Genomic DNA, 16148 nt, shown 5'->3' on the forward strand with positions numbered 1-16148 from the left:
CCAGGATGAATTTTCCCTCTCCCAGTACAGATTTCCTCCCGAAGAGCTCAGGCATCGCTAGAAGGCAGCATTCCCTCAGGGATGAGCCAGCCCCGCCCTCATTCCCAAGGAAAAACCACCACCAACTCCAAAAGGACAAAAAAAATCAGGATATTTTTATTTCCTCGAGCTCCAGTGACACAACTGTAGCAGCATTTCATACCCAGATCCTGCATTGGTAAACAGTGAAGAAAACACTTTTTTAAAAAAATTTTTAAATTTTTATTTTATTTTTGCCAAGGCAAAAAATCCAAAGGATAAAAAAAAAAAAGGGGATTGAGAACTGGGAAAGTTCCTCATCCTCCCTTAAAGAACTTTGTGCGTTTGTGGCAGAACTGGGTCAGAGACTGGGCTAAAATCAAGGATTTCAGCTCAGAATTGCAGCACAACTTCCAAAGGCAAACTTGGCAGGGATTTCGGAGATGGGGATTTGGGAAGGGATTTTCCCAGCAGATCCAGCACCAGCAGCTGGAAAATTGGAATATTCCTGCTGCAGGTGAGAGCTCAGGAATGATGAGAACTGGGCTGGTTTTGTTGGATATCCAGGGGCATCCAAGTGGATTTTCCTCCTCCCAGAAGGGAATTCCTTTTCCAGAATGGATTTTCCTCCTCCCAGAAGGGAATTCCTTTTCCCAGAATGGATTTTCCTCCTCCCAGGATGGATTTTCCTCTTCCCAGAAGGGATTTTCCTCCTCCCAGAAGGAATTTTTGTTTTCCCAGAAGGATTTGCCCACTCCCAGCCTGAGGAGAGGCGAATTCCCAACGGATCCTGGCTGATCATTTTTGCTCCCAGGATGCCCAAACCCCTTCCCCACATCCCATATCCAGCATTTTTGGGTCCCTACTCCCAGGTTACTCCAAGGAGGAGCTGAGCTTCTCCCAAGGCAGAAATATCCAAGGAAATATCCAGTATAAGAAGAGGAGGATGGAGCAGGAATTCCAGAGGCTGCACCAAAAGCTGCAATCAACCACATTATCCCACATTTCAGCGTTAAATTCCCCAAATTCCATCTCCATGGGAATTTTCCAGGCTGATCTGGCTCTGGGAGTGACTCTCCAGTTTCTCAAAGAAAAATCTCAGCTCTGAGACCTCCAGTCCCACCAAATCCAGAGAATCCCGAGGGATTTTCCCACTTTAAGGCACAGGGAGCCTTTGGTGTAGGGATTTATTCAGGTTAAGACACAAAAAAAGGCAGCAAAAAGCTCATTTCACACCGGGGTTGTTCCCACAAGGCACACGTGGCACTCCCAAGAGGAGATCCTGCATTTCCCAGCTCCAAAAATTGTGGGAAAAAGATGAGATCTGCTGAGGGTCACCCTAAAAACCAGACCTGGCTGATGGGACAGCTCCAGGGCCACATGCCAGCCCGAGATCCCAAGGGACATCCCAGGCAGGGAGGACGTGGATCCTGGAACTGCATCCCAAAAATCCCTCCTTGGCTGCTGATCTCCCAAGGGAGAAGCTGAAGGATGGAATTTGGTTTTGGAAGGGCAATTCCCATTGGGACATGGACCCTGGAACTGGAATTTGCACACCCAGGATCCCAAAAATCCCTCCTGATCCCCCAAAGGAGCAGCTGAAGGACGGAATTTGATTTGGGAAGAGCCATTCCCATTGGGACATGGACCCTGGAACTGGAATTTGCACATCCAGGATCCCAAAAATCCCTCAGAATCTCCCAAAGGAGCAGCTGAAGGATGGAATTTGGTTTAGAAGAGCCATTCCCAAATGGGAAATGGGCCCTGGAACTGGAATTTGCACACCCAGGATCCCAAAAATCCCTCCTTGGCTGCTGATCTTACAAGGGAGCAACTGAAGGATGGAATTTGGGTTGGGAAAGATGGAATTGATCCCTGGATTCAAATGGGAAATGGAGCCTGGAACTGGAATTGGCACATCCAGGATCCCAAAATCCCTCCTGAACTCCCAAAGGAGCAGCTGAAGGATGGAATTTGCTTTGGGAAGAGCCATTCCCAAATGGGAAATGACCCTGGAACTGGAATTTGCACATCCAGGATCCCAAAATCCCTCCTGATCTCCCAGAGGAGCAGCTGAAGGATGGAATTCGGGCTGGGAAAGATGGATTTATCCCTGGATTCAAATGGGAAATGGAGCCTGGAACTGGAATTGGCACATCCAGGATCCCAAAATCCCTCCTGAACTCCCAAAGGAGCAGCTGGAGGATGGAATTTGGTTTGTTAAAGCCATTCCCAGCTGGAGCAGGGAGGCTTCCACCCTTCCCACACAGCATTCCAAGCAGGAAAACCAAACCCAGGGAATGAGGAGCTTCTCCAGGTGGGGTTTTCCCCCTCCAGGTGGAGTTTTTGCCCCTCCTGGACAGGGATGAGCAGCAGGGAGGGCTGGGAGGTGCCCTTGGATCTGCACTGGGAATTTCCCAAGGATTTTTGGGCTGGTTTGGAGCTGCCAGGGGCTCTGTAAACAGCAGCTCCAGGATCTCCCTTTCCTGGGAGCAGAGCAGCACCAGGCACCCCCTGGGATCCCAGGAGAGGTCCTGGAATGGGATCAGGGCTCCAGAGAGGAAAAAGTGGGAATAAACTCTGCAAGGATGAAGGCTGGTCAGCCGTCCCACCCCACAGAAATGTACCTTTAGCAAGTTTAAAATGAAAAATAACAATATTGGTTAAAAATCTACATCCTTAAGAGTTGAAAAAAAATGGAATTGAGATTTCCCCCTCTCCCCCACAAAGGGATTTTGAGATGCCCCACGTGTTCCCCAAGTGATGTCCCCATTCCTTGTCCCCTCAAGGGACTTCCAAGTACCTTGACACCCAGAGGAGAAGCCAGGCCACCACCTGGGTAATTAAAGCCAATCTGGCCATAAAATCAGTGATTTTGGGTCTTCCTTACAGGAGGGAAGAACTGAGCCCTTTTAAAATAGCTTTGCACCCAGCTGTAAAAGCATTTTAAAACCACCCAAGTGCCTACATAGAAAAATAAAGGATAAACATTATCCAGCTATTTTATATTTATACAAAATTAACTTCTGTGCCAGGACATTTTTGTTTCTCTGCTGTAAAAATAAAAAAAAAAAATAAAAACAAAAAAACAAAAATCAGCTTAGGTTGGATAACCTAAACCTTCAGCAAGGAGTAAACTCCATCTTCCATCTTATTTCCAGAAAAAGAGAAGCCTGCGATTTCACTGCTTCAAAATAAAGTTATTAAATAGATATATATTAATATCAAAGTCTGTATAAACTCTTTTTTTGTTGTTGTTTAAGGAAGGGAAAGGGGCACTCAGTGACCAGGAATCACAGGGGACAATGAGTGACCAGGAATCCCTGAGGACACTTGGTGACAGGGGGACACTGAGTGACCAGGAATCCCTGGGGACACTGAGTGACTGGGAATTCTGGGGGAGCACCATGGGAATCCCTGGGGACATTAAGTGACCAGGAATCCCTGAGGATCACCACAGCACTCCCTGGGGACACTGAGTGACCAGCAATCCCTGAGGAGCACCATGGGAATCCCTGAGGACACTGAGTGACCAGGAATCCCCAGGGACACCCAGTGACTTGGAATCCTGGGGGAGCACCACGGGAATCCCTGGGGACACTCAGTGACAAGGACACACTCGGTGACAGGGATCCCCGGAATCCCTGGGGGCACTCAGTGACAAGGACACACTCAGTGACCAGGAATCCCTGGGGACACTCAGTGACAGGGGGACACTCAGTGACCAGGAATCCCTGGGACACTCAGTGACAGGGACCCCTGGGGACACTCAGTGACAGGGATCCCTGGGGACACTCAGTGACAGGGACCCCTGGACCCCCTGGGGCACTCAGTGACCGAGCACCACAGGAATCTCGGGCAGGGAGATGTGGAGATGTGAACGCAGCAGAACTGCAGCTGGGCTGCCTGGGAGGAGGCCCAGGGGACCCCGGCTCCTGTTTCACGAGGATGATTTCTTCTCCAGCGCGTGCTTGGTGAGGAAGTACTTGAAGAACTCATACACGGACCAGGAGATGGCCGTGGAGGGCATCTGGTAAATGACGCGAGCCTGGACGCCTTTGAAGAAGCCGGGCAGCCCCCCCAGCTGGTACACGGTGCTGAAGGCGTTGGCCATGCCCGACAGGTGCCCCCTGATCTTGACGGAGCTCAGCGCCGTGTTCTCCTGCGTGTTCAGCAGCGTCTTGCACACGTCCAGGGGCGTGGTGGCGGCGGCGGCCACGGCTCCGGCCACGGCGCCGGCCACGATGTGGGACTGGGGGTGGTACTGGCGGTGGGGGTTCAGGTGCTCCTGCATCAGCTCGTAGGTGATGAAGTGGATGGCCTGGAAGGGCACGTTCATGGTCAGCTGCGTGGTGTAGCTGCGGTAGAAGGCTCCAAAGCCCTCAGTCCTCTGCACCGTCCGCACGCAGCCCAGCACCGACGTGTACGGAGAGTTGAACATCTGCAGCCGCTGCTTCACCACTGCTCGGGGACAGCGTGGGGACAGGGACATGCTCAGCTGCGGGCTCAGGCCTGGCTGGCACAGCCCTGAGCTCCCCTTCCCCACCCAAACCGACCCCCCTGAGCTGCCCAGTGCCCCCAGAGCTCAGGACAGCGACATGCTCAGCTGCGGGGTCAGACCTGGCTGGCACAGCCCCGAGCTCCCCTTCCCCACCCAAACCGACCCCCCTGAGCTGCCCAGTGCCCCCAGAGCTCAGGACAAACATGCGCACTGCTCAGCTGTGGGGTCACGCCTGGCAGCCCCCTGAGTGACCCAGGTACAGCCCTGAGCTCCCCTTCCCCACCCAAACTGATCCCCCTGAGCACCTCCAGAATTCAGGACAGGAGTGGGGACAGGGACACTGCTCAGCTGTGGGGTCACACTTGGCAGCCCCCCGAGTGACCCAGGCACAGCCCTGAGCTCCCCTTCCCCACCCAAACTGAACCCCCTGAGAGCCCCCAGGGCTTGGGACAGGAATGGGGACAGGGACACTGCTCAGCTGCGGGGTCAAGTCTGGCTGGCACAGCCCCCAGAGTGACCCAGGCCCAGCCCTGAGCTCCCCTTCCCCACCCAAACTGATCCCCCTGAGCTGCCCAGTGCCCCCAGAGCTCAGCACAGTGAGGGGACAGCTCAGAGCTCACTTCCTAATGAATCCCTCTCCTCAGGCTTAATTAATGACTCTTTAGTTCTAATGAACTCCTCAGGGTTAATTAATGACCCACTAGTTCTAATGAACCCCTCTTCTCAGGCTTAATTAATGACCCTTTAGTTCTAATGAACTCCTCAGGGTCAATTAATGACCCACCAGTTCTAATGAACCCCTCTCCTCAGGGTTAATTAATGACCCCTCAGCTCTCCCCATTAAGCCAGGCTGCTCAGGACCCCTGGTGGGGATGCACAAACACCCAGCAGTGATGAGGGCAGGAAGGTGAAGTCACACCTGAGCATCACCTGGGGGTGTCACACCCCCCTCCAGCCTCACTGGCTGCAGTGACTTCCACTGACTTACGAGGCCAATTCATTTAATTGATTTAATCAGGGTATGATTAAAAGGATTTGATACACTGGAGTTTTCTCCTTCAGAGATTCCCAACTCTGGGCCCACTCAGGAGCACACCCAGTGACGCTGAGGAGCTGGCAGGTGGCAGCATTGTCACTTGAGCTGCATTTTCCTGTTAATCCTCATTTTCCTGAGGCCTTCTCCTGCCACTTCACCTCCCCAGGAATCTCACAGCCCCTCCGTGTGCTCATCCAACAACCTGAGCTCAGCTTGGTTAGTCCAAAGCTTCAGGAAAACCAGAGCTACTGCCCCAAGGAGCAGCAGAGTGGTGACAGTAAAGGGGACACCAGTAAAGGGGACACCTCGCCTGGAAAGTCCCAATGCACCACAGAGATCCAGGGAAAATCCCTCCTGGCTGCTCTCCCTCTCCTCCCAAGGGACAGAGGAATGAGTCCCTGGGTTTGGTGGTTTTGGAGCTCTCCCAGACGGGGGCAGCCCTGGATTTCTTCCTATTCTTGCCAAGGGACAGAGGGAGAAGAGCCAGGAGGGATTTAGGCCTGGATTCACTGGGCAGGAGCACCTGGGTGTCCTAGAGGGAGCAGCACTTCCCAGAATCCCAGGATTACCTTCAGCAGGATTCATCACGGCGTCGTGGAGCAGCGTGGCCACGCTCCCAGCGATGCCTGCAAGGAAGAGCAGCCCTGAGAAAACGAAACCGGCTCAAAAGGCATCACTGCCACCCAGGGGGACCCACCCAGGGGGATACCATCCAGGGGGATCCCATTCATGGGGAATCCATCCAGGGGGATCCATCCAGTGGGATCCCACCCGTAGGAATCCATCCAGGGGGATCCCATCCATGTGAATCCATCGAGGGGACATCACTGCCACCCAGGGGGACCCATCCTGGGGGACCCACCCAGAGGGATCACATCTGTGGGAATCCATCCAGGGGGATCCGACCTGTGGGAACCCATCCATGTGAATCCATCGAGGGGAAATCCATCCGGGCGCGGGGAGGAGGGGCTTCATCCATGGGGACCCTATCCATGGGAATCTATCCAGGGGGATCCCACCCATGGGGGGCTCCTATCTTTGGGGGAATCCATCCATGGGGGGCTTCTATCCATGGGGAATCCATCCATTGGGGAACACCATCCATGGTGGATCCCATGCATGGGGATCCATCCATAGGGGGCTCCATCCATGGAGGGATCCCATCCATGGTGGATCCCATCCATGCTGAGGGAGCACCCAGGTCCCAGCACCCAGGGCCACAGCACAGATTCCCAGGGCAGGAACCCCATCCTGAGAGAACCCCAGATCCACTCCCAGCCCCCAGCTTTGCTCTTCCCAACAATTCCCAAGGATCCGTCGGCCCCAGACACCCGCGGCGCCTGAGCGAGCAGTGAGCAATGTTTACCCTCCCCTCAGCACATCCCTAATTAGGGATTTTCATCCCTTTACTCAGCCTGGTTTCCAAGCCTCAGTGCCCAGGTTGTGCCAAACCCAGCCAGCCCTGACCCATCCCGCGCTCGGCTCTGGGATGAGGCTCTGCAGCCACTCCTTCCCTTTGATGTTGGCTCCCACCTCCAATTCCCTCTTGCCCAAATGACTTTTGGTCATTTCTCATGAAGCCACAGCTCTGATTTTCCTGCTGGCACCACAGGCCTGTAGCTACTTGAAAGGCAAACCCAGGAATGTGTTCCCAGCAAAGAGCAGCGAGGAGAAGGGATTTTATTCCCTTCACTGAGTTCAGTGACCCCATGGCAGATTCCCACCAGCACATCCCCGAAAAATCATGGGAATCTCCAGCATAAACCCTTCGGTAAAGCCCTGGCTGCTCAATTCCAGGCTTTCTGCTGCTATTGCTGGGTTTAAAAGTGAAATATTCCTGCTAAAATTTTAAGCACACAGAAAATGGAGGGCCACCTGAATTCAAACCTCCAGAGGCTGAGGTGATGCCTTCAGCATAAGATCACACCTGATCTTTAAGGTGATATCTTCAAAGGTGGGACTTGATCCTGAAGATCTTTCCCAACTTTAAGGATTCCATGGCAATATAGGAACAGCACAGCTGCACCTGAACACCTTTTGCCCACTGAATTGATGAATTGTGCTGGAATAATTTGAGATTAAATAAGAGTTTAGATTGGGAGGGGCATCAGGCTGAGTAAGAAACAAGCAAGGGACAGGTTGATAACAACAAATGTTTTGGGTTTTTTTTTTAGGGCAAACCCCAAAAATACCATTGGCCAAGTGGCTGTTTCCTCCTGGCTGGAAAATATCACTGAGAGACTTTTTCATTTTCTCGTAGCAGGCAAAGTACAAGGCGTGGGCAGGGCCAGCCCCCAGCATGGTGACATCAATCCCACGCAAAGGCCTCCAGAACCCCTCGGTCAGCACCATCTTCTTGAGAGCTTCGTACACGCCCCTGTACTGGGCTTTGGGGTCTGGCTGCAGGCTCTGCATCCGTGTCTGCAACAAAGCACACCAGGGAGAGGCCTTGGTTACCCACCCCACGCAGCAAAGCCAGGGCTCAGAGCCACCACAATTCCGAGATCACCAAGGGGTCATTTCAGCCCCTGGATGTCCCTTATTTAATCCTAATTTTTTATTTATCCTGCTGGATGGAGCCCACGCTCCCACTGCAACACCCAGGCTGATCCTGGAGGGAAGTGCAACCTCTGCTCTGCTTTATCCATGGAAATCCCAAGGAATGAGGCTGCTCCAAAGGCTGGGTGAAGAAATCCAGGGAAGGTTGTAATTTTCTCCTGCTTTCAACACCCTGACTCTGCCCCAGCTTGTTCCTCCTGCAGCTGCCTGGCAGCCTGGGACAGTTCCTAGAAGGGTGAGCTGGGAAAACTGGGAACAGGCAGGAATTCTCCTGAAAATGAGAAAATGCAGAGCCAGTGTCCCCCAGAGGCTCTGGGACGTTCCTTGTCCCTGTTTTCCCCTCAGCTCCTGGTGGTTTTCTCCCCCGAGGACCTGGCAGGGAATTCCAGCTGCATTTCTGTCCCTCAGGATTTTTTTCTGCCACAGATTTTAAGCCAGCTGAGCTCCTGGCACCCAAACCTGCTCCTGGCACCCAAACCTGCTCCAAAGCTCACTGCCACCACTTCATTACACAATTTTCCCCTCAGGAAAATTCCCTGGAGCTCCTTCCAGGGCTCTGCAGACAGCAGGGCTCAAAGGCCTGGAGGTGACAATGACAACACGTGAGGGGTCCCAGGACCCCAATCAGCACTGGGTGAAAACCTCAAACCTCCACAGCCACCCCAGGAACTCCTGAGCAGCAAAATGCCCGCAGATCCTTCCTGTGCTCCCTGTGGGAAATGTTAAAAACTGAGACAGGCCATGGGGTCAGAGCCCTGGAGGTGGCCAAGGAAGGCCCGGACATGGCCCTCAGTGCCCCGGGCTGGGGACAAGGTGGGGATGGGCCACAGCAGGCCTGGATGGCCTTGGAAGGCTTTTCCAACCTCAGGAATTCCATGATTCTGCGATTCCAGCCCATGAAACAGAAACCAGCCCCTCGGAGCAGCCTCGGCCCCAAAACACCAACACTGGGGAGGCCTCAGGAATTCTGGCTTTTCCAAGGAGAGGCTGTAGAGCTGCAGAAGGATTCCCCCCTCAGCAGGATCCCCTCCAGCTCGTCAAGCCCTTCATTAATTAGCCAGGAGCAGCTCAGCTTTCCATAAAAACCTTTAAGGATTGAACCTTGGAGCCCACAAACCCCAAAACACTTCCACACCCCCTCTGTGAGCCCAAGGAAGGGACCAGAGCTCGGTTCAGGACTTTCACTCGGAATAACAAAACCAAGCTGGGTTTACTCAAGTCTAGACCAACCAATTTACAGAATCTGTAGTAAATACACTTTAAAAACCCTAAAAATTTGGCTGGGATTTCAGACTCCAGCCTCAGCTGGTGCTCACGAAAGGCATCACCCTCCACCAGGGAATTTGGCAGCCTCGTGCAGAGCTCCCTGTTCCACAGCACCACATTCCCTGTGAATTCCAACCAAACCCAAAAACTCAGGAAAATCCCCCAGGGAGAGCAGCAATGCACTCAATTAGCTCAGAATTTAAAAGCAGGTTTTATATCCAGCTGTCCATTCAACCCCTCGCGGTCTCTGCACCTTCCCATCCTATGGAGGCTGCTCAGGATTTTGGAATGCCCTGGAGAAAATCTCAGTCTCATCCCAGTTTATCCCTGGCAGCAGCAGGTGACATTTATGTGCAGGACCAACGTGGTTTTGGGAAGTAAAGCCAAGTAAGCCGTTATTGATGATCCAGTTTTCCCACTTTCACCCCAGCAGCTTCCATGAAGGAACAGAATCTCATGTAGCTGTCAGGGCCACACACACCCCAGAAAAATCAATTTACAGACACCCTGCTGCTCCAGCTTGGTCAGGAACAGGGCAGCTCTTCATGGCAAAGGGATGCAAGGTGGGTACAGCTCTCACATGAGAATAGATAAATAGGATTTCTTTTTTTATTTTGGTGGATCTGAGCTGCTCTGAAGGGGTTCACAGCCCAGAGGAGCCCACACAGGCTGCAGTTTGCATCAGCCACCCATCACTTGTGGGTAGAACAGGACTAACAGCCCAAGGAGCAGATAAAACCAGGACTAACTGCTCATAAAACCAGGACTGACTGCCCAAGGAATAACCAAAACCCAGGTTCAACAGGACTAACAGCCCAAGGAATAATCAAAACCTGGGTAAAACACGATTAGCAGTTCAAGGAGAAGATAAAACCAGGACTAACTGCCCATGAAACCAGGACTGACTGCCCAAGCATTAACCAAAAACAGGACAAACAGCCCAAGGAATAACCAAAACCTGGATTCAACAGGACAAACTGACAAAGAAGCAGATAAAACCAGGATTCAGCAACCCAAGGAGTAGCCAAAAGCAGGATTCAAGAGGACAAAACACATAGAACAACCAAAATCAAGAAAAACAATCCAAGATATAACAAAAATCAGTACTGAATAGAACTAAAAGCCCAAGTAATAACCAAAACCGGATTTAGAAGAACAAACAGCCCAAGGAATAACAAAAATCTGGATTTAGAAGGACAAGCAGCCTAAGGAATAACCACAACCAGATTTAGAAGGACAAACAGCCAAAGAATAACCAAAATCAGGATTTAGGAGGACAAACAGCCCAAGGAATAACCAAAACCTGGATTTAACAGGACAAATTGCCCAAGGAATAACCAAAACCTGGATTCAACAGGACAAACAGCCCAAGGAATAACAAAAATCAGGATTTAGGAGGACAAACAGCCCAAGGAATAACAAAAATTAGGATTGAATAGAACTAGAAGCACAAGCAATAACCAAAACTTGGATTCAACAGACCAAACTGCCCAAGGAATAACCAAACCCAGATTTAGGAGGACAAACAGCCCAAGGAATAACAAAAATTAGGATTGAATAGAACTAGAAGCACAAGCAATAACCAAAACTTGGATTCAACAATTCAACAAACTGCCCAAGGAATAACCAAAATCTGGATTTAGAAAGACAAGCAGCCTAAGGAATAACCAAAACCAGATTTAGGAGGACAAACAGCCCAAGGAACAACAAAAATCAGGATTTTGGAGAACAAACAGCCCAAGCAATAACCAAATCCAGGATCTCCTGGGTGGCTGCTGCCGAGCCAGAGGCCCGGAGCTGGGAGCAGCTCTGAGGGAGGGAGCTGAAGTTTATCAGGGCTTGAGGAGATGATTTCCCCGAGCTGGGCAGTGCCCCCAGCTCCTCTCAGCTATCTGAAGCCACCAAGCAGCTCCTGGAGCCTCACCCCTGATAAGCAGCCAAGAAATTGTTCTCCACCTACTTCAATTAATCCCCATTGCATAAGGCAGCAGTGCAGGGCCAGCCACGAGCGCCCTGCTTGTCCTGGCTGCAGTTTGGGCAGGAAAAAAACACCACCACAAGTGCCAGGGTCAGGTTGAGGCAGTTCCCTGCTCCTGGGGAAGAGCTCTGTCCTGCTGGATGCACTTTGGGAAGAGCCCCAGCACTCCTCCAGTGTTGTTTTCTGCTTGGTTTTTACCCAGAATTGTTTTTCCCAGGTCTCTGTTTTGCACATCCTGGCAGAGGGTCACTGGTTTGACACCCTACAAACACCCCCAGACCTCGTTTGCCTTTTGTCTGGGGTTTATTTATTTATTTTCTCTGAGCACAACCTGCTTTTCCCAGGTTCATGTGACAGAGGTGCACAAAGGGAACACAAAGTGCTTTTAGCAAGAAATCAGCAGCATTTCTGCAGGGATCCAGCAGATCCTGCCAGCTGGGCAAGGCACGAGCCAGGCTCAAGCTCTGAACCCTAATTTTGGGGGAGTTCAGCTGGAACAGGACAAGGCACGAGCCAGGCTCAAGCTCTGAACCCCAATTTTGGGGGAGTTCAGCTGGAACAGCCCCCAGATGAGCAGCACACCCATGGGAGGGGAGCAGAGGGTCAGTCCAGCAGGGTATCCAGGAATTCCCAACATTCCAAAACTCCCCCTCAGCTGGAAGACATGGAACTGCTCCTCCTGGAGCAGCTGGAAATGGGGGGATGCAGAATCTCCCACCACCATACCCCAAAGAATCCAGAGCCCTGCTCCCTCAGATGTTCAGCTGGGCTTCCAGGACCTTTGTGACCACATGGAAGCTCCAAAGGCAGGCCAGGTTTTCATGGAAAAGGATTTTTTTGGTCCCTGGAGCCATTGGCACCCTCTGCCAGAAGGGAGGTGCCAGCCCTGCACGGCTCCAGTTTCTCTCCCCAGCAATTAATTAATCCCCAGGGGAGCAAAGCTGTTCCTCACATCCCCAAGGGGAGATCCCATCCTTTGTTTTCACAGCCTTTGGGAAACCAGCTCCAGCAGAAAAATCACCAAAAGCATCAGGGCAGGAGGAGGATGCTCCAGGGGAACCCTCCAGAAACGCCTTTTCTGCTGCCATCAGGAGTCCTTGACATGCTGATCCCTCCAGATCATTTGGGGATGGATCAGGGCTCCCAGCACAGCTGTTTTTTGCAGCAGCCACAAACAAAAACAAGCCTGAGACGTGTGAGAAACACCCTCAGCACCAGCAAAAGCCCAGCCCAGGGTGTCCAAACACCTGGAGCTGAGGGGGAGAAGCAGAGGGAAAGTGCAGGTGAGGCTGCAGCTCAAGGGGGCTTTGCCTATGGTAAAAAAAAAAAAAAAAAAAAAAAAAGCCCAACATTATTATTTATTCAACACTGGAAAATAATGGGGAGGAAAAGAGTGTAGATTTAAACTGGATATTGGGAAGGAATTCTTCCCTGTGAGGGAGGAAGGACGGATGGAATTCCCAGAGGAGCCGTGGCAGGTTGGAGCACCCTGGGACAGTGGGAAGTGTCCCTGCCCTGGGGTGGCCCCAGGGGATTTTAAGGTCCCTTCCCACCCAAACCATTCTGGGATTCCGTGACCCCATCAAGCTCAGGGGTTGTGCAAGTGTCTGCAGCAAACAATTCCCCAAATTACGACATTTTCAGTTTCTCTTTGGGAGGAAATGACTCGCTGGAAGGCAGACAGGAGGAACCTCAGAGCAGGAGCTGCCCAGGTGCTCCTTCTGCACCTGCAGAAAATCCCAACCTCCTCCAGCCTGGACCTCTGCCCCAGGAAGTCCCAGTGAGGAAAAGCTTTGCTCCTTTTCTGCAGGAACACGGCCCCTCTGCCAACAACACAGCAAAAGAGCTGAGCTGTTACTGGATTACACCCACCACAAGAAAACAAACCTCTGTAGGGCACAAAACCTCCCTTTTCGGGGTCAGTTGTACCTTTGCCCACAGCGGACAGGTGAGTGCCCAGGGCAGGAGCAGATCCCGGCGGGATTTGGCTGTGTCCCAGCACAGAGGGACCCCGGCCCGGAGGGTTTGATCCGCCCGCCTGTGTCCCAGCACAGAGGGACCCCGGCCCGGAGGGTTTGATCCGCTGCGGGCACTCGGCCGGCGGGACCAGCCCAGCCCGGCCCGGCCCGGCCCGGCCCTGCCTGTGCCAGGCAAGGCACAGCGCGGGGAGTTTTTCCTCCAAAGCGCCTCCCACTCCAGGAAGCCGGGCACCGCTTTCATTTCTGGCTCTGCTCTCCCCGCGGAGGAAAGAACTGCAGAATTCCGGAGGGACAACACCCACGGAGCTGCCCCGGCCGTGACTGGGCACAAAACACCTCATCTGTTCGTGCCAGCAGCTGGTGCCACGCTCACGGTGGGCACCAACCCCACAGCCAGCGGGGACACCCCAAATCTGTGAGCCAGGTGCAGCAGGGACAGACCCAGAGGGCAAACGGGGCAAAAAAACCGGGAATATTTCCTTTGAGTACTTGAACACTGGCAGGAGCTGCAAAAGCCAAGGCATTTCCTCTGCTCTGCCCTTTCTACTCTTTCGGGGAGCCCTGGACGAGAAGGAGAAGGGATTGCAACATCTCGTGATTCATCCACGCCAGCATCGAGGGAGTTTGGCTTTTCCCAGCTTTCCCTCTTCTTTTGAAGGCCCCGCAGCAGCAAACTGGCAGGGCAGAGGGAGGAAACACCCTTCAGGATGATTCCCACAGTGTGGAGACACTGGGAAGCCTTTCCTGAGTTGTGCTCGAGCATCATCAGCTCCAAAATCCACCGGGCAGCTCCTCTTCAAGCAGCCTGACCCCAACAAAGCCACTCACCCACCCCGGCGCGGCCACAGCGCCCCATCCCAGCAGCTCTTCCCTCCTGAGCTGGATCCCTGAGCTCCGGGAGGGAAAAGCTGCCCAAGGAGCTCCTGATCCCCGTCCCAAGGATTCCAGCAGGGCACTGCTGGCACCGGGTTGGCATCTCCCAGTCCAGGGAGCAGCACCGGGGCGTCACCTTTGCACCAGCGCTTGTGCAAAGCTCCCCGGGGCTGCAGGACACGTCCAGGATTTCCCTGAACCTTCTCGGGAACCTCACACACCCCAATATTCCATGGACACCTCCCCCCAAACGTGCACCCCAACATTCCATGGACACTTCACCCGTCTGCATCCCAAGATCCCTTACACATCCCCACCTTTCTTGCGCCCCAATGTCCCCTCCACGCTCCCCCCCTTGCACCCCAGTTTCTTGCAGATTTTCCTCCCTTGCACCCCAAAAACTCTTACACGTCCCTAACACCCCAACAACCCCTTGAACCCCCAGCACTCCTTTCACCCCAACAACTGCTTACACACTTCCCCTTTGCACCCCAACAGCTCCTTGCACACCCTTTACACCTCCCCTCTTCTTCCACCCCAAAACCTCTTGCACACCCTTCTGTTCTCTCCCCTCCTTGCACCCCAACAGCCCCTTGCACACCTCTTACACTCCCCTCTTACACCCCAATAACCGGTTGCACACTCCCCTCTTACACCCCGAAAAAGCCTTGCACCCCCAAAACCCCTTGCACACCTCTCGCACTCCCCTTTTCCTGCACCCCAATAACGCTTGCACACCTCTCACACTCCCCTCTCCCTGCACCCCAACACCCCCTGGCACACTCCCCTCTTGCACCCCAAAGAAACCTCGCACCCCCAGCACTCCTCGCACCCCCAAACCCCTTGCACAGCTCTCGCACTCCCCTTTTCCTGCACCCCAGAAGTTCCCGCACCCCACTAACCGCTGCACCCTCCCCTGTCGCTGTCCCCCCGCACCCCTCGCGCCTTGCCCCGCTCCCTGCAGCATCCCCGGCCCCCCCGTGCCCGGCTGCCCCGCCGCTCGCCTCTGTCCCCGCGCACCTTGACCGAGTCCACGGGGTACATGATCGTGTGCTCCATGATCCCCGCCACGGCCCCGGCCACCATGTGCGTGCCGAGCGCGACGCTGCTGGGCAGGCTCTCGTACTCCTCGCTGTCCCTCAGCCCGGCCCCGGCGGCGGCGGGGGGCCCGGGGCCCGGCGGGGCAGCGGCGCTGCCCGCCATGGCACAGCTCAGCTCCATGCGCCGGCACCGGGGGACACGGGCCGGGCCGGACGCTGGACACCGGTACCGGGGGGGCCGGGGGCGCGCTGGGACCGCGCGCCGCCCAACCTCCTTTAAAGCCGCGCTCGCCACGCCCATCCCGGCTTCACCAATCAGCGCGGCGCGCATTCGTGACATCTCAGGGCGGGAAAATGATTGGCAAGAATATCAACCAATGGAAAGTGAGAAGGGAGCGGCGGAGGGTTGTGATTGGCTGTAGTAGCGGGTGGGCGGGGCGTAGCCGTGAGGGCGGGTGTGCTGTGGCGGCGGCGCTGAGGGGGACGCGGCCGCGGAGCGGGTAACTGTCACCTGGAGCGGCCGGCGCGGCGTCCCACGGGCCGGCGGCGGCGGTTTGTGTCTGCCTGAGGGACGGCAGGTGTGCTGGCGTGCTGTGGCGGCGGCGCTGAGGGGGACGCGGCCGCGGAGCGGGTAACTGTCACCTGGAGCGGCCGGCGCGGCGGTTTGTGTCTGCCTGAGGGACGGCAGGTGTGCTGGCCCCGCCGTGTGTGCCACGGGGAAAGCTGGGGGGAAGAAAGCGGAGATGTAGCAAGTCCTGTTGTCGGAGAGGTTTTAGCTGGATGGTGACACGGCCGGGACTCGCGGGGTGTCACCGCTGCGTGTCCCGCGGCCCCCGGGAGAACGGGAGCGCCCCTCACAGCTCGCACTCAGCCCTCGTGCCGGGGCGTCCCCCTGCAG

At 54.3% G+C, this 16148-nt stretch overlaps 1 protein-coding gene across 2 annotated transcripts; it reads right to left on the reverse strand.

Moving 5' to 3' along the window:
- Positions 1 to 1904: 1904 nt before the first annotated feature.
- SLC25A37 (solute carrier family 25 member 37) lies at positions 1905 to 15518 on the reverse strand. Of its 2 annotated transcripts, none has more exons than XM_041424654.1 (4): positions 15231 to 15518; positions 7748 to 7976; positions 6125 to 6181; positions 1905 to 4339 (listed from the first exon to the last, which is right to left on the reverse strand). In XM_041424654.1, exons 1-4 carry the CDS (start codon positions 15429 to 15431, stop codon positions 4014 to 4016), a joined length of 813 nt encoding a protein of 270 aa, XP_041280588.1. In that variant the 5' UTR covers positions 15432 to 15518; the 3' UTR covers positions 1905 to 4013. The 2 variants fall into 2 exon arrangements, with proteins under 2 accessions (XP_041280588.1, XP_041280587.1); XM_041424653.1 differs by having other exon boundaries at positions 1905 to 4479; positions 15231 to 15516.
- Between the last annotated feature and the right edge of the window lie 630 nt (positions 15519 to 16148).

This window comes from Onychostruthus taczanowskii, unplaced genomic scaffold (assembly GCF_017590055.1).
Source record: "Onychostruthus taczanowskii isolate IOZ18803 unplaced genomic scaffold, ASM1759005v1 scaffold84, whole genome shotgun sequence".
Classification (NCBI taxonomy): Eukaryota; Metazoa; Chordata; class Aves; order Passeriformes; family Passeridae; genus Onychostruthus; species Onychostruthus taczanowskii.